This window comes from Triticum aestivum, chromosome 6A, assembly GCF_018294505.1.
Source record: "Triticum aestivum cultivar Chinese Spring chromosome 6A, IWGSC CS RefSeq v2.1, whole genome shotgun sequence".
Taxonomy (NCBI): domain Eukaryota; kingdom Viridiplantae; phylum Streptophyta; class Magnoliopsida; order Poales; family Poaceae; genus Triticum; species Triticum aestivum.
In genome coordinates, this window is record NC_057809.1 from 310,607,431 (window position 1) to 310,628,539 (window position 21,109).

The 21,109-nt window shown below is 48.7% G+C and overlaps 2 protein-coding genes across 5 annotated transcripts in view; one reads left to right on the plus strand and one right to left on the minus strand.

The window, feature by feature from the left end:
* Positions 1-4,788, minus strand: part of LOC123127481 (eukaryotic translation initiation factor 4B3-like) — a 12,351-nt gene extending 7,563 nt beyond the window's left edge. The window contains exons 1-2 of one of the 2 annotated variants that reach the window (XM_044547203.1): positions 3,456-4,784; positions 3-257 (exon numbers count right to left, since the gene is read on the minus strand). In XM_044547203.1, the coding sequence (XP_044403138.1) occupies positions 224-257; positions 3,456-4,678 (1,257 nt within the window). In that variant the 5' untranslated portion in view covers positions 4,679-4,784 and the 3' untranslated portion in view covers positions 3-223. Of the gene's footprint in view, positions 1-2; positions 258-3,455 lie in introns of those variants that run through there. The other variant, XM_044547204.1, reaches the window with a different exon arrangement.
* A 404-nt stretch (positions 4,789-5,192) lies between these two features.
* LOC123127483 (uncharacterized) lies at positions 5,193-20,408 on the plus strand. 3 transcript variants are annotated; one of them, XR_006462520.1, is made up of 5 exons: positions 5,193-5,818; positions 5,907-6,007; positions 17,555-17,731; positions 17,792-17,827; positions 17,925-17,983. XR_006462520.1 is itself a non-coding variant. In XM_044547205.1 (2 exons), the coding sequence occupies exon 2, from the start codon at positions 7,299-7,301 to the stop codon at positions 10,146-10,148; it is 2,850 nt and encodes a 949-aa protein (XP_044403140.1). In that variant the 5' UTR covers positions 5,215-5,818; positions 5,907-7,298; the 3' UTR covers positions 10,149-10,233. The 3 variants fall into 3 exon arrangements, 1 of the variants encoding a protein (XP_044403140.1); XR_006462521.1 differs by lacking the exons at positions 17,555-17,731; positions 17,792-17,827; positions 17,925-17,983 and adding exons at positions 19,212-19,488; positions 19,566-20,408; XM_044547205.1 differs by lacking the exons at positions 17,555-17,731; positions 17,792-17,827; positions 17,925-17,983 and having other exon boundaries at positions 5,215-5,818; positions 5,907-10,233.
* Positions 20,409-21,109: the final 701 nt, after the last annotated feature.

A 21,109-nucleotide genomic window follows, 5' to 3' on the forward strand; every position in this document is an offset into this window, starting at 1 on the left:
CACAAACACAATGTCCATACCAAAAATCTACACCATGTGACGATTATCATGTGCCCAAACAGTGATGAGAAAATAAACAGATAACTCTTGTTACAACTCTTGCCGCACATGACTAACAAAAATAATAAGGCTAGTTTTTTTTTGCGTGTAAAATAATAAGGCTAGTGAATATATTAAGTAGACTCGAATTGTGAAGCGTCTTCATAACATGTGAGGCCATACATTAATTTGCAGGTGCAGCTCCTGTAACCTCTGATCTGCATTTGCAAAACCAATCTTTCATCCATTAGAGACAAAATACTGGCACAAAAATAGAAGACCGTCATAAGATGCTAACGATGCTTGCTATTCGAATGAAGCTGTAACAAGATCTCAAACGGAAGAAAATAACATCACCGTCACCTTATAACATACTCCCTCCGTTCAGAAATAACATATTACAGGAGATTAGTAAGCTATGAAGGCCATCTCCAATGGACGTACGCTAATTTAGATGCACTCGCATTTACAATGCTAAGCACGTTAGCATAGGCAAACTGCTGGTGTGGCAGCCACAACGTTGGGATGAAAAAAAATCCTTATAACTAATTAAATACATTACTTATAATAACTAATTAAATACATTACTTATATAGAACCCAATGCATAAAATACACAAGAAACAGACAGGCGCCAGGCACAAAATTGAACGCCAGGTTTAGGGTGGAAATAAATTCTACACTAGCAAAACTACCGGGATTATTTCCCCTAGCAACAACCTTAAGCATCCCATTGGAGATGGCCGAAGTGATCAGAAGAGACGTGAGCACATTTGTCCATTCACAGCCTAGGACGTTCATACAAAGATTTAAATCGCCGGCGAAATCTGCCCGCGATTTGCATGGCTCGGTAAATCGCCGGAGATCGCGGCGCTATCGCGGGCGATTGTGCCATTCCTTCGTTAACCGTCGCAGCAAAAATCTCAGCTGCGATTCACCTTCGCCCGCGATTTTAATCTATGCGTTCATACATCCCAATCCCACAAAACAAGAAAATTATTCTGATAAAGCTTAACATAACCAAGAAACCAGGCTCAACATAACCAACAAACTAACAAGGTATTGCAATGTAAACAACTTTACACTATACAATAGCATATCAAAGATTAATCTTCTCTTTTTTCTCAAAAAAATAAATAAATAATCATAACCCATGCCAACAGGACTGTTGTTGAATTATAGTTCAGACAAGATTGGTATATACTATATCTGAGGTGACAAGCTTAACATCGCTTGAAAATTCTTTCTAGTGAGTTATCATAGTATAGCCATAAGCCAAGCATGCTGAACTGGCCAGATCTTGTCATAAGTTATCTTCACCATCACATCCCCTAATATACACAGTTGTCATAAATGTTAACTACAATGATCAAAACAGTGGATGCGATCATTTAACCAATGACCACTGCATTGACAGGTGTTCAAATTGACCATGTCATCTCTATTTATACGTACTAAATAAAAGCACACGAAATAGCAGTCATCTCCAACAAGCGACCAAAGGAGGGTTAGGTGGATTGTGTAATTGGTTGACTGGAACAGCAAGGAAGTCTCCTGGAGAGGCAAACAAACACATCGCTCGAATAATTCTGAAGATACCAAGCCAGACAATGACATAGCTAGCATAAATCCGTTTAGAACAAGGATACAGGATACATGCCCAGTAGTGACAGCTAGTTGCGAGAACTGTGTCAGTGCACTGCAAGAACATGTTGGAGAAAATAACTGTACACATTGATTTTGTACAGTTTCGTAACCATGATTTTCTTAGCAACAGAACTCAAAAGTGTTATTCTGGTCCACAATGATGCCATGCATGCCGCCCGAGCATTGGAGTGCTAGTATATTTTGAACTGCAAAAACGTCTTATATATTGGGACAGAGGTAGTACTATCTAGACACTTCCAAGTCCTGAGAAATGCAAGTTTGGCCTAAATTGGGTACATTTGTTTTCCCTCTTTTTTGCAGATTGGGTGTATTTGTTCTAACAAAACACAGCCAGCATATGCTGCTAGAATTAAGGATACCAATCATTATTCCGTTTTAACTATAGAGGGTATATGCCCTGTAGTGACAGCTAGTTGCAAGAACCATGCCAGTGCACTGTACTCCAGGAGAAGAGTACATGTTGGAGAAATAACTGTAGACAATTATCTTGAAAAAGTTTCATCAGCAAGATTGTCTTAGCAACAAAAACCACAAGCATTATTCTGACCCACTATTCGTGCCATGCATGCTGTCCGGGAATTGGAATGGTCGTATATGGCACCTTTAATGATACTACCTAGACATTTCCTTGAGATATGAAGTTTAGTTGAAAATGGGTAACTTTATTATGGCATATTTATACTGAAGGGCCAGTATATAATTGAAGAATTTCCACAGCTTTTCACAGTTGGTTTGGTTCCATGATACTATAACTGAATTGGCAGATGCCAACACCTACAACTCTTAAGCTCAAACAACACAGGGTTGCTAAAAAATAGAATGCTAAATATTATTAGATAGCCTTCTGTCTTGTTATCAAATTGGCGATGCCAAATGATACTTATTTGTCTTTGGCAAGAGGCTGAATTTCAAAGGCCCATGCGTTAATCATGATTCAATGATTTGGACTTACTGTTAAAAATATCTGCCAATTAATCCCTGCTCGGTTGGTCACCAAGATTAACAGATTTATCAGCCGAAGAATTGGCCGATTCGCCTACTAATCCCCTACTCTCCAGCTTACCAAGAAGTTACCAGTTAATGATTTCCTGAACATTATTTTTTTTCAGTAGTTTATATATGGAGGGATCAATCAATGACAAAAGGTGTGTATGTTAGTGCAGCAAAAGCAAATGAAAACAGGGACACTTCTAGTTCAACCAATGCTACCATAGAAGCATATTTTAACTACAAAATAAATTTGCATCACATGATCACAACATAGATTTCAGACTGATTATACACAATTGTGTCACAACATGTGTCAAGCTAAAGACATGCAGAAGAAAAAACATCTGCAATTTTGTGATTTAGGCCAAGGGAAGAAAAAACATCTGCAATTTTGTGATTTAGGCCAAGGAACTATTTCTGGGCAGGGATATAGGAAGGTACTGATACTCTGTACCACAGCATTACTCTAAACATTTCTCATTTTAAGGAAAAAAAATCAACCTATCATGATGTTCAAATGAACCACGCACATCATGTTGCTATCATGGGCACCTTACAAGCTGATGAATAGGCAGCAAATAGCAGCATTTGTTTTTTTAGCGTACACCTCTAGAAAATAAAGTGCAATAACAGGACCAATCAATTCAGGAATAGAACATAAAATTCCCATAACAAAAAACTAAACACTAGAACATGACATGATCAACCATGGAAAGGCAATTTAATCAATGTTTAGAGGGATGAAATCAGTTATCAGACCCTTGTTCAGATAGTACTTCAGCCTCAACTGCAGTAGGTTTCTTCCACACTCTGTCAGTACTCCTCTCCAGCACTTCGCCGTTCTCGTTCTCCTCGCCTTGGACTGGGGAAACCCTCCTCCCAGAGGACCTAACCTCAGGTGGTGCTTCACGCACCTTCAGGGCCTCAAGCTTCTCATCAATCTTCCTCCAATCTTCCCCCTTCCCAGCAAGCACTTCCTCCCGTGGGCGGGCTGCCCCAAACGGATTCCAAGATCTGACTTTTGGTTGAATCACTAGCTTCTCCTCCCGTTCATACACCTCCTTCGTCAAGTTCTCCACCTTTGCAGCAAGCACTTCCTCACGTGGGCGTGCAGCCCCAAATGGGTTGCAAGACCAGCTTTTGGGCTGAAACTCTCCTTTATCTTCCTCTACACCCTCATCCTTCTCCCCGTCAGTTACAACGGCAACCGGTAAAGTTCGCTTCTGCAAAACAAGACGCGGACGGGCACTGCTACTACCACCACCACTGCTTACCTCCTCTCTCTTCCTTGCCCAAGAATCAGCATCTGGACAACCATCCCTATTGAAACCCCAAACTGACCCACCCCTTCGGCCATCCGAAGGTGCGAGCGGGGGAGCAGAGTAGCTCTTGTTGGAGACCCAGCTCGTGGAATCGTCAGCGCGTCCCTGCGACTCGCTACCAAACGCGCTGCTACGCTCCCTCCGCTCCATGGGCAGAGAGGGCGCCGTCTTCTTGGTGGACACCCAGTCGTTCACGTCATCAGCACGCGACGAAATCGAATCACCACCAAACCCTCCCATCCGCTCCCTCCTCTCCATCGGCTTCTTCACACCCCAATCATCCGCTTCGTCGGCGCGGGACGGGCCGTAGTCCTCCGTGCCAGATCCGCCACGTCGCGGCTCGTCAGAGCCGCGAGACACGTTGCCCCAGCGTGCCCCGCCGAGCTCCTCCTCAGTGCGCTCGCGGGGGCCGGTGGGGAGGCTTAGCAGCATGTCCGGGGTGGGCCCACGGGAGGAGGAGGGGACGAACTTGGCGCTGTTGAACGAGGCGAGGGAGACTGGCTGGACCTTCTTCTTCTTGGGGACCTTGGTGGTGGCGGCGGTGGCGAGGTCGGGGAAGTCGGAGGCTGGGACGGGGGGCGGCGGCGGGGGGAGGTCGTCCTGCTCCTCGGCGGCGAGGGCCCATGAGCCGGGCTTGGCCCAGGCGGAGGCGACGGCCATGTCGTCGGGTGTTCTGCGGCGCGCTCTGGCTGTTGGTGTGCGTGCGGTGCGGTGCGTTATAGGATGACGATGAGAGGCCAGTGAAGGCAGAGGAGGCTAGGGTTTTATCGGACGGACGCGGGTCTCGTGGGCTGATGAGGCCTGCCGAAAATAACGCATCGGCGGCTCCAGCAGTCCAGCGTAAGGCCTAGTTTGACGCAAGGGGATTAGGGATATCAATGGGTACAATTTTTTTTTGAAAGAACGCGGGTAAAAATCCTATTAGGTCAAGGGTATGGGTCTAAAAAAACCTATGAGTATATAAATAGAAAATTTTGGAACCCATCGGATTTGGTGGGTACGGGTATGGTTTAGTATAATAACCCATACATGTGTATCCATGTATCCGTGTATCTCTTCCTATCTATCCCTATAATAATAAAGCACGGATTGACTCCGTGGGTTCACCGTCACAATACGTTTTTTTCTCATGTTATAATACGCTTTTATAATTTGTATGGAAAAAATCGTAATATAGACAAGGTGGTACTAATTTGGCTCGGGTGCTGCGTAGGCAGAGGAGATATGCGAGGAGGTTGGCGATCTAGGCAGCAAGCGGCGGTAGCGGGAGGCTGAGACGGCATGCGGACGACCGCCAGGGGCGGCAGCTTGCGGTGGTCGGAGCACGAGAGGAGCAGAGAGCAGCGGCGCGTCTGCGAGGGAAGATGACGGCGCATCCATTGGAGGTGACCTCGGGGCAGAGGGCGTCCAGTGGATCCTGGCCCTGGAGGCGGTCTTGGAGTGCTACTGGCTGAAGCACGTCAGGAGTGACGACGGCTCCATGGGAGGCGACCTCGGGGCAGAAGGGGCGAGGGACCGGTAGGCGGCGGTCTGGTGGTGGTTCGCCAGGCGGCAGGGTCGGTCGGGCACGCGGGGATCGAGCGCCTCCCCCCTGATGGCGTTGAGCATAGCGGCACACGACTCCAAGACAACAGAAAGAACAGAGAGAGGAAAAAAGGCTCAGTAGCGGCGATGGCGAGAGGCGGCGGTTTGATGACGAAGAAGGAGCTCGGCGAGACCCACGACGTCCTCCGCTTTGGTGTCAATGACAGCGTCCATGGCGACCTCGCGCTGGCGCACCCCGTCTAGGCCACCATCAAGGTAAACCCTCCTCGATCCGCCCCCGTTCATTCCCCCAAACCCTAGCGCGTGCTGAATCGAAGTTTTTTTTGGGTGCGCGCGCGTGTAGGAGGCCAAGTTCTGGGATAAGAAGAAGAAGTTTGGGACCGAGGCCATCTACGGATCGACCTTCAACATCCGCAGGGATCTCGACACCCAGATCCTCTCCAGGTTGGTTCTCTCACTGCCCCCTCCTGGAAATAGGTTTTGTCTAACTAAAGAGCCACCGGTATTAGATTTTTTTAGTGGTATGATCTGGGAGCTGCAGTTGTTGGGGTTGTCAATTCGACCTTACTTCTTTTGTTTTGTTGAGCAAATCAGGGCCCCTACCTTTAGATTATTACATCTAAAAGCGCACACGCTTAACGCTTGTGAATGAGAGTTTTACAAACCAGAGCACAGCGAGTGCATCCGGAGTGGTTGATGCATTAGGGAGAGAGGGGGAGTTCAGTTTTGCCAAATTAATAGAGAGCCTTTCATCTTTTCCTGCCCCGTGCGCCCATATTTTGACCAAATTCACACATTGTTTCATGACTGGAGGTATATTAATGTCATCAGAGACCTTTCGATTCCTTGCAAGCCAAATGGACCAGAGAGTATATGGTTCGCTGTTTTTGTCTCATAGAGAAGCTTGTCACCCGTGTTAAAAATGCCAGCCGATTCTTTCACATCATCTAGCCTTATGCCCATAAGGCCCCATATATGTTTCATCCTGATGCACTTCAGAGTTAAATGTGCAAACGTTTCTTGGTCGTTGCATCCAAAGGGGCAGGTATCACTGTCGTCGAGTCCTTGCTTTTTAAGGAGCTCTCTGACTTCGATATGGTTTCTGATGAGCATCCAGGCAATTTTTTTTCTTTTTTTTGGTGACGAGCAGTCCCAAATACACCGATAAATGAGCTTAGTACATCCTCCAAAATCCATAAGCTGATGGGATTTCCTGACTGAAAATTCCACTGAGTGGTTCATTCTAAGAGCTCGTTTATCCAAGGATCCAACCTTGAGATAGATAGAACTGAGGAATTGAGCTAGAACCTTGAGTTCGCTGTTGGCCTGATCAGATGTAATATGCTGTGCGTGCACAGTCCATTCCCCACCTCTCCTGCAGTCAGCCACAGAGATGTTTGGCCTAAATCCTGAAAGAAGCTAGAAGAAAAATCATCTGGGCCTGGCTTTTATCTTGTGGAATATCTTTAGTCACTTCCCAAATCTCTAAGTAAAATGTGTAGGTAGGCTGGATAAATCAAATGAATTTGGATACAGCAGGTTCAGATCGATAAAAGTGAAGTGGACAGTCCACCTCCTCGGAACGACCCCACTCTCGTGAGCGAAGTGCTCCGTCGACCCCCGCCGTGCGCTACTCCGGCGCCGGCGTCCACCGCGCTTCCGCGCTCCCGCCTCGCGCCACTCCGGCCGTTGCGGCCACCACTACCTCCCCCCCTTGCAGCGTGCGGCGGTGGCCATGGGTTCTAGTCCCAGATCTGTTTCTTCGTCGGTCAGGCTGGAGGACGAGCGCCCCGTCGTTTCTGGTCTCGGGCTGTCGGAGGGGTCGGGAGATTCGGAGGCCCGTGACCTCCAAGCGGTGGACTCGGAGCTGCGTCCGGCTGCGGCGGCGGGGGCGGGATGGGTGCGGCCGCCACCGACCAAGAAGGAGATGTGGCGGATGCGGCACGGTCTGGATGCCCAGGCTGGTGCTTCTGGAGCTCGCGATGGCAGGGCCTCGCCGCCGCATCAGGATGTGCTTCGTGGTGGCCGGACCTCGCCGCCGCGCCAGGAGGTAATCCCGGAGATGAAAGACAAGTGCTTCCGATGCCTCGAGAAGGGCCACTTCAGGCGCGACTGCACCAACCTGGAGGTGTGCATCAGATGCGGGCTGCAGGGCCATGGCTCCCGGGACTGCAAGAGGCCTAGGAGTCCTTCTTCGGCTGACGAGCTCCGGCGGGAGGCCATCGCCAAGGTGGCCCGCAGGTCCTCCCCGCGTGTTAGCCCCGACCTCCCGCCCCCGCGGGCGCCGATCCTGTCGCCGCCACCGCCCCCACCACCAACTCTGCGGCAGGCGGACGTCGGCCGGGCGTGGCCACAGCTCGCCCCTCCTCGGCTCCAGGTCACCTTTGACATGGAGGACGGGGCGGCCGGCCTTTGTGTGGTCCGGCGCTCGCAGTCCATGGAGGATCTGGAGCGTCGGCTACGATTTGCCATGGTGGCCTATGTGGGCGGTGCTCGGCGCCGGTTGTCGCCGCAGCGGGTGCATGAAATCTTGGAAGGAAAGCTGGATATCTCGGCGGACCAAGCCTCAGTTCATCCATATCGGCCGGAAGATTTCTTAGTGGTGTTTGCTTCTGCAGAGATAAGGAACAGAGTGGCGGCATGCCCGTCGGTAGAGTTTCAAGGGGACCGGCTGTTATTCAGGCCATGGAATCGGCAATCGCAAGCGGTCCACTCGGTGATGGGTTTCAAAGTTTGGTTAGTGCTTGAAGGCATCCCGCCCCATGCCTGGGATCGGGCAACAGCAGAGGAGCTGCTGGGATCCTCGTGTAAGGTGGATGTTGTGGCGTCGGAGTCTACCTCGCGGGCGGATTTGTCTTCCTTCAAGCTTTCTGCGTGGACGGCCGACCCGGATGAGATCCCTACGATGCGTTGGCTAGCAGTTCCGGAGCCTGGTACTGAGGCTCCGCCGCCATTGCTGCAGTATAAGGTTCTAATCCATGTCGATGCGGTGGCGGACTTCAGGGACGCAGGAGAGCCGCTTTTCCTCGGTGGATCGTCGGACAGTGGTCAGAGCGGTATTCCAGACTCAGATGAGGACTTCGGCGGTGAATCAAGGCCGCGCAAGCTTGTGTGGACGTTTGGGGTCCGGGACTCGCGGGGAGGTGGCCAGGGCAGCGGCGCCGCCGGCGTTGGGCATGGAGGATCGGTGCGGAGCCGTGTGGCGTCGGATTGGCGTCTTCCGCCGATGGACCCGGTTTCGGTCGTCAGCAGGAGTGGGCCAGGCAGGCAGGTGTGCGAGAGGCTAACCACTAGGCAATCGGCTTTTGACCGGCTCAACGGCCAGCACGGCCACTGTGCAGCTGATAAAGGTTTGGTTCAAACCAATTTGAATGGCCAAGGCGCGGCTCAGTCGGGTCAGGTGACAGTTGTGAAGCGGGCCCTCATGGCCTCCACGATCGTGGCAAGTGCGCCGCATCAAGCTGCGGGCCCAGAGAGGGTTCGAGAAGTGCGGCCTGGCATGACTGGATCACCAATCGCATCTCGTGCTGACACGACAGTGGTACCCGCGCGGGATGGATTGGCCAATAATGTATCAGGTGCGTTGGTCCCATCGTCTGTGCTAGATGGACCTCAGGTGGTGGGATCGGCTGCGCAGCGGATAGCACCAGATCCCGAGGCAGGAGGAGTGGTTGGAGTGGAGAAGAGCGCTTCTGCCGGCACTGGTGGGTCTAATGGTGAACAGGAGATGGAACCCCAGGCGGCGACAGCCCCGGAGCCTGAGGAGGGTGCATTGGATGCGTGCGCCCTGCTGATTGCGGGTGGACCACCTGATGGGGATCATGCGGTGGAGCCCTGCATGGAGACAGCTGAGATTTCGATGGTGGTACCCGCACCGGAGGAAGAGGCAGGCTATTTGCCTCCAACGCTGGGGGCGACCGCGCACTCGTGCATGCAGATGAACCCCACTCATGTTCGTGCGACACAAGTGCTAGGATCATTGGAGACCCCGGACGTGGGAGGCGACAGGCAAATTGTGCAAGGATCATTGGAGGTTCCGGACGTGGGAGGCGACATGCAAACAATGCAAGGATCTTTGGGGGTACCGGACGTGGAAGGCGACATGCAAACAGTGCAAGGATCGTTGGAGACCCCCGACGTGGTGGGAGGCGGCATGCAAACTGTGCAAGGGCTAGATGTGGTGGGAATGAGGCCACAGGAGGTGGTTGCTTTTGACAAACTAAAATGGTTTTGCTCTAGCCTGGTCAAGAAGCTAGCACCACCACTTCTTAAGGAAGTGCAAGCGTCGGGCCTTCGGCCAGAGGCGGAGCCATTTACACCGCGACGCACCACGCGCGCAACGAAGCGAGCACCGCAGAGCAAGCAAGGAAAGGCTACTCCAGCTGAGAACGTCCTTATGCATGCGCTCGGGCTGATGCCCCAAGACCTGGAGGTAGACGAGGCAATAGTGGATGAGTTGCAGCAGCTCTTTGACTCCCCTCTGCGTACTCAGCATGTCAGGGTGATCGCCGCGTTATTTGGGAAGGAGTTGCCGACTGGGAGTGAGCTGCACAGCGAGGCGGGACTGTCGGTCGTCGCGCACTAAACGTGCAGCTGGTGCTGGATGTTTGATCCTGTTATGGATTTGAACCCGCATATTTTATGCTGGAATGTGAGGGGCCTTAATTGCCCTGCCAAAAAGAAGGCAGTCCGGGAGTTTGTGACTTCGGTGCAAGTTAACCTAGTGTGTTTGCAAGAAACGAAACTAGATGTAATTGATCCCTTCATAATTATGCAATGTATTGGACCGTCCCTTGACGGCTTTGCTTATCTCCCAGCGCATGAAACTCGTGGTGGTATCCTATTGGCGTGGGATAAAACGGTGATGGACGTTGATAACATAAAACTTGACGGCAACTCGCTCACGGGCCTGGTGCACAATAAAGATGGGGCGGTTTGGTGGATCACGGTGGTGTATGGCCCCCAAGGGAATGAGCTAAAAATAAATTTCCTGGAGGAGCTTAGGAGCAGGAGAGCTACTTGCCAGGGACCGTGGATGGTTCTTGGTGACTTCAACATGATCCTACGTGCTTCGGATAAGAATAACACTAACCTCAATAGGACGATGATGAGGAAGTTCCGGGATTTTGTGGACGAGCATGAACTGAAAGAGCTTTACCTACATGGGCGCAACTTTACGTGGAGCAATGAGAGAGATGCACCGGTGATGACTAAAATTGATAGGGTTCTGGTGTCTGTTGACTGGGAGCTGCATTTCTCTGATAGCTTGCTACAAGCTCTATCAACAAATGTGTCAGATCATGCGCCTTTGCACTTGTCCACAAGTGCACAATTCTGTCCTAAAAGGAGATTCCGGTTTGAGATTTTTCGGACTAAGCTTGATGGATTCCTGGAGGCGGTCCAGGAGGCTTGTGTATGCGATGACTCGATCACGGATCCTTTCAAACGACTGGATGCACTTCTCAGGAACACGGCCGTGTTTTTGCAAGCCTGGGGACAGCGAAAAGTTGGTAACATCAAATTGCAAATCGCAGTGGCCAACTATGTGATACTTCGGCTAGACAGAGTCCAAGAGTTCAGAGCTCTATCTCCCGAGGAACTGTGGCTTAGACGTATGCTTAAGTTGGCAGTCCTGGGATTGGCGTCTCTGGAAAGAACGATCGCGCGTCAGAGATCAAGGATTAGATGGTTGAAAGAGGGAGATGCCAATACAAAACTTTTTCAGATTGTGGCCAATGGGCGACGTGCAAATTTTTTTATCCTCAAGGTTAAGCAAGGAGAGGAGATTGCCACAGAGCAGGAGCGCAAGGGGCAGATCTTTACGGAAGCTTATGAGGATCTGCTGGGAGCGTATAGCGCTAGAGACGATAGCATAGACCTAGACTTCCTGAATATTGAGGGATGCGATCTGCAAGAACTAGAAGACATTTTCACGGAAGAGGAGGTGTGGAATACCATCAGAGAATTGCCATCGGATCGAGCACCGGGACCGGACGGTTTTATTGGCGCTTTCTATCAGCGGGCCTGGCACATCATCAAGCGGGATGTTATGGCAGTTTTGATGAAGCTGTATGTTGGTGACGGCCGTGGATTTGGTAAGTTGAACAGGGCACACATCGTACTCATTCCGAAGAAACCGGACGCGGAGGAAGTTGGGGACTTCCGCCCCATTAGCCTGACGCATAGTGCGGCGAAGTTGTTTGCTAAGATGCTCGCTCTACGGGCTAGAAAGAGGATGAAGGAGGTGGTGGCAGCAAACCAGTCGGCCTTCATACAAGGGCGGAACTTGCACGACAATTTTTTGCTGGTGAGGCAAGTGGCGAGAAAGATCCAGGAAAGAAAAGAACCAGGGGTGTTCCTCAAGCTCGACATCTCGAGAGCGTTCGACTCCTTATCTTGGCTTTTCCTCTTTGAGGTCCTGAGACAAAAAGGGTTCGGCGCCAAGTGGATTGGGTGGATCTCGATCCTCCTTAGAACGGCATCTACGAAGGTGGTGGTCAATGGTGTACCTGGTAAAAGTGTGATTCATGCTTGCCGCCTCAGGCAGGGAGACCCGGTCTCACCCCTGCTGTTTGTGATTGCCATGGACGTTCTTACACATATCTTCAGGAAGGGTGCAGAAGAGAGAGTTCTAAGCTCATTTAGGGGAATAACACCAATGCAAAGAGTCTCCATATATGCGGATGATGTTGCTCTCTTCATTAGACCAATCGAAGGGGACCTGAACTTTGTCAGGAGTGCACTTCAGGCGTTTGGAAGAGCCTCGGGACTGTCCGTGAATTACAGCAAGTCGTCGGCCATCCTTATCCGTGGCTCTGAGCAGGACCAGTCCCGTGTTGAGGCGTTGCTGCAATGCAACATTGCTGAATTCCCATGTAAGTACCTTGGGCTACAACTTGCTATCCGGCAATTAACACATGGGGAATGGCAGCCGATCTTGGACAAGGCCAAGAAGCTTGTTCCGGCTTGGCAGAGGGGGCTAATTCAAAGGCCGGGCCGGCTCGTCCTGGTGAAATCGGTCATGGCTGCTAGGCCGGTGCATCATCTCATGGTCATGGATGCTCCGAAGTGGGTTTTTGAAGAGCTGGATAAATGGATGCGAGCATTCTTTTGGACATCAGAGGAGAAGGTTAATGGAGGAAACTGCCTTGTCGCTTGGGATACAATCTGCACACCTGTGTGCTTTGGAGGGCTCGGCGTCAAGAACCTGGAGTTGCAAGCATTGGCACTCCGAGTTAGGTGGGAATGGCTACGGAGAACAGACCCTGACAGGCCGTGGCAGAAGCTACATATGGTTGTTGATAGAGAAGCACGACAAGTATTTGACAGTCTGGTTAGCATAACGGTGGGAAACGGAGCCAAAACTCTATTTTGGAGAGATAGATGGCTGCATGGCTTGGCCATCGTAGATATTGCACCACAGATCCATGATATGGTGGACACTCGGACACGAAACCGGCGCACGGTTCAGCAAGCCTTGGAGGATAACAGTTGGGTCCAGGATGTGGCGGGAGAACTCAGCTTCACAGGACATATCCAATTCCTAAACCTATGCCACGCCATCGCTACGATACATCGAGATGATAGCTCCCTTGATACGTTTGCGTGGCCGGCGGATGCTTCGGGACAATACTCGGCCCGATCAGTTTACTACATGCTCTGCCAAGGGAGGGAGAGAGTTCCTTACGCCTCGTGCATCTGGAGGAGTTGGGCGCCGTTGAAATGTAAAATCCATGTCTGGCTCACTATCCAGCATCGGATCTGGACCTCCGATCGGCGAGCGCGACATGGACTACAAGATCACCCCTCGGCCTGCTTCACGTGCCTGCAAGAGGAGGACAATGCAGAACACATACACTTACAATGCTCTTACGCTAGACAGGTGTGGCACAAGTGCATCGTCGGGTTGAACTTGGAGGTGGCTCACCCGCTTGGGCAGGATAGCTTGTTGGATTGGTGGCTACAAGCTAGAAGAAACTTCATGCGGGCTGCAAGTAGAGGATTCAACACGTTCGTAATCGCAGTAACTTGGTCTCTATGGAAGCAGAGAAACGCGAGAGTCTTCAACCGGATAAATCAACAAAAAACCGTGGATGAGCTACACAACCACATCATGATTGAGATCAAAAAATGGAAGGAAGCCGGACTAGGTGTAGGTGTGTTAGACCGATTTGTGAGAGAGTAGGCTTTGGGTTATGTGTGGGTGTAGGTGTCTTGGTTCACTTGTGTTGATGTTCGCATCACTCGCAAGCTCTTGTAATTACAACTTCTGCCTTCTATAAAAATATGGTACGCCTTTGGCGTACTCTTGAAAAAAGACATGACTGCAAGGTTTAAATTCAAACATATTTGAATTTAATTCAAATGGGTAACTAGGACTAGGTTCTAGAAAGTGCCCAAAAATGTTGAGATTTTTTGTGTGGAGCTTTGATAAATGCAGAAAGATTTGTGGGCAAGGATTTGGGGAATTTGAGATGGCTTTAATTTAAACAAGTCATCTTTAGTGCTGCTGGACTGTAACAGTCAGACATACCATCGATCCTAAGGCTTTTTTTTAACAAAGTATGAGACGCTAATGCTCTTTTCGTGATTAATGATTGGCATACATTTCTTTTAGACTTTATTATCATGCTGGATTCTATGTTGTTGTGTATTTTGTTTGACGGGACAACTAGCGTCTTCTTCGTAGTGAATTCATTATGGGACATTATGCTTATGTATAACAACAACAAAATTGGAAAAAGAAATACATTAATTTTGTTTCTCCTGTAACCTGATTATGTTTTGCCATGTTCACATGCTTGCAATTGTATTTTCTGATCCCTTTTGGCTCAAGGTCACTAAGGGACTTTTTTGTTAAGTGCTTTGAGTAGCTTCATGTCATGCCTTGCATTGCCATGTTAAGTTCCTGTAGCATATAGTTTTCATGCTTCAAAGTGTGCTACCTGATGTGAAATTTCAGACTTGTGTTAATTTCACTAAGTCTGAAACCTGTTATCGTTTGCATTTTTGCCACGCTTGTTTGAACCTGTTAATGGATGATTTGGCCGTAGCTCAGTGTTCATCTTTTGTCAAGCATCATAAGTGGATCCCTGCCATGTATTTTGTTGCCATGTTTGAGTGCTGTAGCATAATTATCTTGATGCATTTAAATGGCTACTTGCTGTTTATCGCAGACCGGTACCATATTTGTTTTGCTTGCCATTTCCAAACCGTGCATTCGATTTCGGTGTTCTTTATATCAATTTCAACCGAAATCACCTCACCTTTACAGTGGCACTCTTGGATTTCCAAGTTGAGGCCAGGTTCAATCATTTCTTGTCAAATCTTGCATATGCATCATACATCGCATCCCGCATAGCATACCATGTTCGCATCATGTTGTTTGAGCTTTGCACGTGGTTGATTGTGTTCCTTTTGCTTGTTTGTCTTGTTTGGGTAGAGCCGGGAGACGAGTTCGCTAACAAGGAGCCCGTTGAGTTTGCTTACCCTCGAAATCACTTCTATCTTTGCTTGCTAGATGCTCGCTCTTTTGCTATGCCTATGCTACTGTTGTGGTTTTGTCACGACAGATGTCCTAGAGAAAGGACTTAGTCGTGGAGCCATCGCTATGGGTTATCTTGAAGGGGTTAAAGTTGACACAAGGACGCAAGAGAGTTTTATACTAGTTCGACCCCTTCGAGGAAGGTAAAAGTCTACGTCTAGTTGTGATGGAATTGATGGGGTTTTGATGACTAGGGAGCAATCAAGCTTCGCCTATGTCTCGAGTTGTTGTCTGTCCCTGAACCGCCGCCGGGTTGTCCCCTTATATACATGGGTGACGCCCGTCGGTCCACAGAGTCCCAACTCCGTTTCATACTCATATCCGGGTTGGTCTCTCCTTATTCCTAACTTACAATACAAGTTTACATACCAAGCCGGTTTATGGCTACAGGTCTTAAACCGACTACAGGCCTTGGGCCCTTATCTTCCTCCTTGGGCTTTAACACCCTTGAACTACTGATGACGTTAACCCGGCCCAGATAGGCCGGTTTACGCCTAGTAGTAATATCCCCAACATTAGGCCCCAGATTGATTTGAACTGGTTCATGTCAATCCTTAGCAAAAAATATTCATCTTCAACATTTTCTGGTATTTGTTGAACCGCTGTGACGTCATCTTCTCTGGTTGCTGTAAACCGGCGTGACATCATCTGTCATAAAGAAAAAACATCCATGATATCTTCTTATTTAATAGATTCGCAATGACCGAGGCGACAGTTCTGCTTCCAAGATTTGTGGTTCCTTGATTCCCGTGCCTGACACATGCCTCTTGCCTTATAAATAGGACCGAAGGGTCATTTCCTTTCTCCCCTTCCTCCCCTTCTTCTTCGTCTTCTTTGCATCGCTAGCCTCGGAGCTCCGCCGCCGCCGTTCATCTCTGCACCATCTTGGGCCGCTGCATCAACCTGAACGCACCAGAGCACTGCGGTAGCTTTTCGCATCCTCCTTGATTCTGGTAAGCCTTCTGTTCTTCTTACCATGGATCTGTTCTAGGGTTTTGTGTTCTTGGCGTGTTCATCACTTGTTCATGCTCGTACCCAGACTCCTGGATAGATCTGTGAAACCCTGCTCTGAATAATAGTAGCTTTTAGCATCCGCCGCTAGTTTCCTGCTCAAGTCCATAGATCTCATCCATATATCTACCCATGGATTCACTTCCGCTCTGCTTTAAGTCTTCGACTATTTTTCTTATTTTTTGAACTTGCTTCAGATCCAACGCCATACCAAGATCTTGTGAAACTTGTTTCTGCATACTTAACCATCCGCAATCTCAATTGATTCAATGTTTAGGTCAGGCGGTTTAACCTTATAGAAAATTTTTCAAACCGGTATATGCCATTAGTCCCCTTGTTGAACCGCCAGATGTAGGTTGCTTCATGAAACTCCGGTTTAGATAGGGCTGTTTCCGGTTTAACATTGTACATACCAGTGCATTTTAATCAATGCATTTTTGAACCAGGATATTTTACCTTGTAGTTTCCATCATGGCCAAGCAAGTGTATAAGTGCAATTGGGTTCCTTCTCGCGTCACCGAGGCTGAACTGGACGATTTAGTCCTGATTGGTGCTTTAGGCAGTAAGGATACAATCCATTGGAGGGCTCCTGGCAAAGAATGCCCTCCCACACCTCGAGAAGGAGAAGTTGTTGTTTTCGTAGATCATTTAGCCCGGGGCTTTAAGCCGCACGGTTCTAAATTTTATCGGGATGTCTTAGCCGATTTCCAGCTCCATCCACAAGATATTGGCCCCAATTCTGTTATCAATATGTGTCACTTCCAAGTGCTCTGTGAAGCGTTCTTCCAAGAGGAGCCCACAGTGGAACTGTTCAGAGATCTATTCCATCTAAACCGTCGCACTGAATTTACTGACGGCTCCAATATGGAGTTGGGTGGTGTGGCAATTCAGAAAAGGAAAGAGGTCACATACCCTCATGCCAAACTGCATAGCCACCCCAAAGAATGGAATCAGACCTGGTTCTACTGCAAAGATACCTCCCCCGCGGATGAGAATCCCTTGCCCTGGACAAGAGCAGCTCAGCAACACACACCCTTCTCCACAAAGATTGACTGCACAAGAGAGAAGTAAATATGCTCCTCAGCTATCAAAGCTCAGAGCTTTTATGGCCAATGGTTTAACAGGGGTTGACCTTGCTCGCTGTTGGATATCATGGAGCATACTGCCTCTTAGCCTGCGCTCCGGTTTGATGTGCCAGTATACTGACCGTGTTGATGACCCACTGCGACACTCAAGACTCCAGCTCTCCGGTGAGGAAATCACAGAGGCTATGCGTAAGATACTGAATGAACGGGAACACATCTGCGCCAGAATCGGCCTGCTTTCCTTCTGTGCCACCAACAAACCACCAGCTGCAAGACTTTGATTTTTCTCTTTGCTGAATCTGTTATTGATATGTCTGGTCATTGTCTTAATATCAGTGTCTGCATAATCAGGGCGATGATCCGTTTTGGAGCAAAAAACTACCGCATGAGAAGCCAGAAAAACTAGACAAACCGGAAAGGGCAACCCGGCAAAAAACTAAAGCTGTGAAGAAGACTGCCCATAGGAAAAGAACCACTGCCTCTTCTAATCTGGCTCCTGACGATGAGGTGGATAATCCGGACTTTGAGGTAGAGCTTGACTCACTTGGTTTATTTTTTGTGCGTCTTATTGATGATGATATTTGTCAGGATGATGTCGAAGCCAGCCACACGGATGTTGCCGAGGTAATTATTCTCTTTTCTGGTTCAGAAACTTTGCCTTCACAAAAAGTCCGTCAGGCAAACCGGAAAGTTAAATTTTCTCATTCTCTTGCTTATCCAGATCCTAAACTTCTTATGAAGACCCAACAACACGAAGCTCGCCGCACCACCCGGCACAGCGGCCAGGTAGTTACCTTCGCCGGTTTATCGAACAGTCCGGTTCGGAAACGCCATTCCGAGGTCTCTAATTTGCTTGTCAGTACTTGTCCTAAAGCGGGCTGCTTTCGTCAACCTCTTACTCCGTCTGACTCCGATTATCAGGTTACTTCCCACTCATCTTCTGGCGAGTCATCGGCTACTCAGCTCCCACCGCTCAAAATGGTGCTTGGGTAAGCTATACTTATTGTGATGTTTGCAGTACATGGCCTTAGAACATACTCTGTATTTGATTTTGTTATTCTCCTCAGGGCCAAACCTAGGCCAAGCAAGAAGGCCCGCCTGGACAAAGCGGCCGAAGAAGATGTCATTCTTGAAGCGGGCAAGACACCCAATGCTGAAGCGGCTATTCCGGAGGATATTCCCAATGATCCACCGCAGCAAGATTACTATCTTATTGCAGAAGAGAGACCTACTGACACCTCAGGTCCTACCCATCAGCCTACAGGTTCCATCCGGATTGAAAGCTCCACCTGTCCAGCAAAGCCTACTGACAAGCCAACAACTCCAGTGCAAACCGACGGTACCAAAGATGATGAGGTTGTCATTACTGGTACTGGCCATACTGAGCCAAACAATCCTGTCGCTTTATCCAAGCATTCTGCCAAGGAAGAACTTGCTACCTTTGGTAAAGGCAAGTGGAACGCTGATCTGACGACTTACGCTGCTCTGAACGCCCAAGATATCCATTCCGGCTATCTGAACCGGCTGTATACCAGTCGTGACTATGAAGCCGGTCTGTTAATATGATGAAAGACAAATATGAGGTAATTTCCATACGCTCCTTCCTGCTTGTATGCTTCCATTCCTGACTCTCCTAGCCCCCAAGGGCCGGTTTGGAATATTCTTTCAAATCAGGACTTAAATAATATCAATCTTGTTGTTTTGAAATTTGCTGATGTAGCCCCCAAGGGCCGGTTCAACTTTAGCGTAGTTAAACCGGTACTTTAAGTAACTGAAACTGCCTCATCAGAATATATATGATCAAATAGCCATTAGCCCCCAAGTGCCAAGCTGAATACTTGTATTGATCTTGGGACTTTGTAAACAATTGAAAGATGAAGGAGTAAATCGGAGGTCGCTTTAGATCAAATATGCATTAGCCCCCAAGTACTAATCGCATAACTTGTTATGTGGTTGGTACTTGAATCCTTCTACCAATTTGTTGAAGCATATATCTGTATGCATGCAGGCGGAGTTGAAGACGAAAGAGAACCAAGTCATTGATCTTCAAGAAGCCCTGAAAACCCAACAAGCTGAAACCTCCAAAGCAAAAGAGGAATTGGCTACTGCTTTAAGCGCCATGGAACAACCTAAGGAGAACTTCAAGAAGAAACGGGCAGACTGGGCCGCTGAGAAATCCGCTTTGATCAAACGAGCCGAGGATGCTGAGGCTGCGCTAAAACCAGTGGCAGATGAACTAACCAGCATAAAGCGGCACGTGCATGCCATGACTGCTGCTATCTTTGGTAAGCCGATTTGTCTTCTGAATTGGCTCTGCCTTCTGACAAAGTCGCCGGTTTATTAACCCTTTATGGTATTTCAGGGACACGCATTGGTCACTTGGGGTCAGATGTACGGAAGAAGCTAAAAGCCGCCTATACATTGGTTGAACAATTGTATACTGGTGCCCAGCGGATCATCTGTACCGCCTCTCATAACAAACCGGCGCTTACTTTGATTCAAGATACCTTGATGAAACTGTCTGTGCTTCCTGCCCGGATTGAAGAGCTAAAGAAATCTGCTGCGTGAACCGGCGCAATCAATGCTTTAATCCGGGCAAAAGCCTGGGTGCCGGATTTTGATCCTGTTGAAGCGGCTCAGGGCTATCCCAGCTTGAAGGAAGACGAATCAGAATTCGGTGAAGCGGATCTGCGAGCGATAAACCGGGAGGTGCGTCCACTAGCTTGTCAGTTAGCTGAGGAAGCAGACTTGTCTCGTTATCAAGCGCAATATGACAGCCAGAACAAGCGAATAGCTGCGCCAATCCATGAATCGGAAAATCTGATTCCTCCAATCCGTAAGCATACTTACGCTCCCGATATTGACCCGTCCTTGCTGATCGACGATGAAACTGTTTTTCAAGCATTAATGGGAATCGACTGGACAACTGTGGATTTCCAGCCACTGGGTAGGGACACGGAGGCTGAGGCGGCGCAGGATGATCCGCAACCATCAGGCCGGGCTGGTGACCAAGCTTGAACCGGAAGCCGGTTTAAAAACTGCCTCTTCTTCGCGAAAAACAATTACATTATTTATGGGCACCATGTTGCCTTGTAATAGGCTAGCTGATACCTTTGATGTTTATATGCCTTCATGCATAATTTGCTCTTTCTGTGGTCATGAACTTTCCAAATACTTTCTGAAATGAAAAATTCGTCAAGTGCCACCGTGGTTGTACCGTCAGGTGGAATATGATGTCTGCATATATGAAATCAAACAAAATTTTAAGTATATGACCAAAATTTTGAGATACATAATACCTGCCGTCATTGATCGTGAAGTTGGCTTAGCCAATCTTGAAGCGGAGTTTTGTAAACCCACCCTGTTGGAGGAGATGACAACTCCTGTATATATATGATGCCGGTTTACCATTGTAAACCGTGCCGGGTTATAATAAACACCATGTTACTCCATAAGAGGATGTTAACAACATGGATCAAACCGGTCAAATAGCCTCCGGATTGACGTGAACTGTGTTCCGTCAATTGAATTTTTTTGTCGGTGTAAGAAACACAATGAAAAGCAAAAAAAAACCCTTCAAAGAAAAGTGTAAAGTAAAAGAAAAGTTTTATTTAAGCTGATCAAATGGCGTAACCATGGCTAAACACGACCAAGTTCCCGTTAGGTGTAACTATGGTTCTAGTCAGCCAGGTCCCCAGATGAAATCGTGGCATTTATGCCGACCAAATGGCGTGGTCATGGTTCGGGTTCGACCAAGCCTCTAAGTGATTCTGTGGCCTTAGGCCGACCAAGAGGCATGACTGGTTCAGACATGACCAAGTCCCCAAGTGATCTGGTGGCTTTCGCCTATCAAGAGGCATGGTATTGGTTCGGACACGACCAATCCTCCAAGTGATATAACACGAT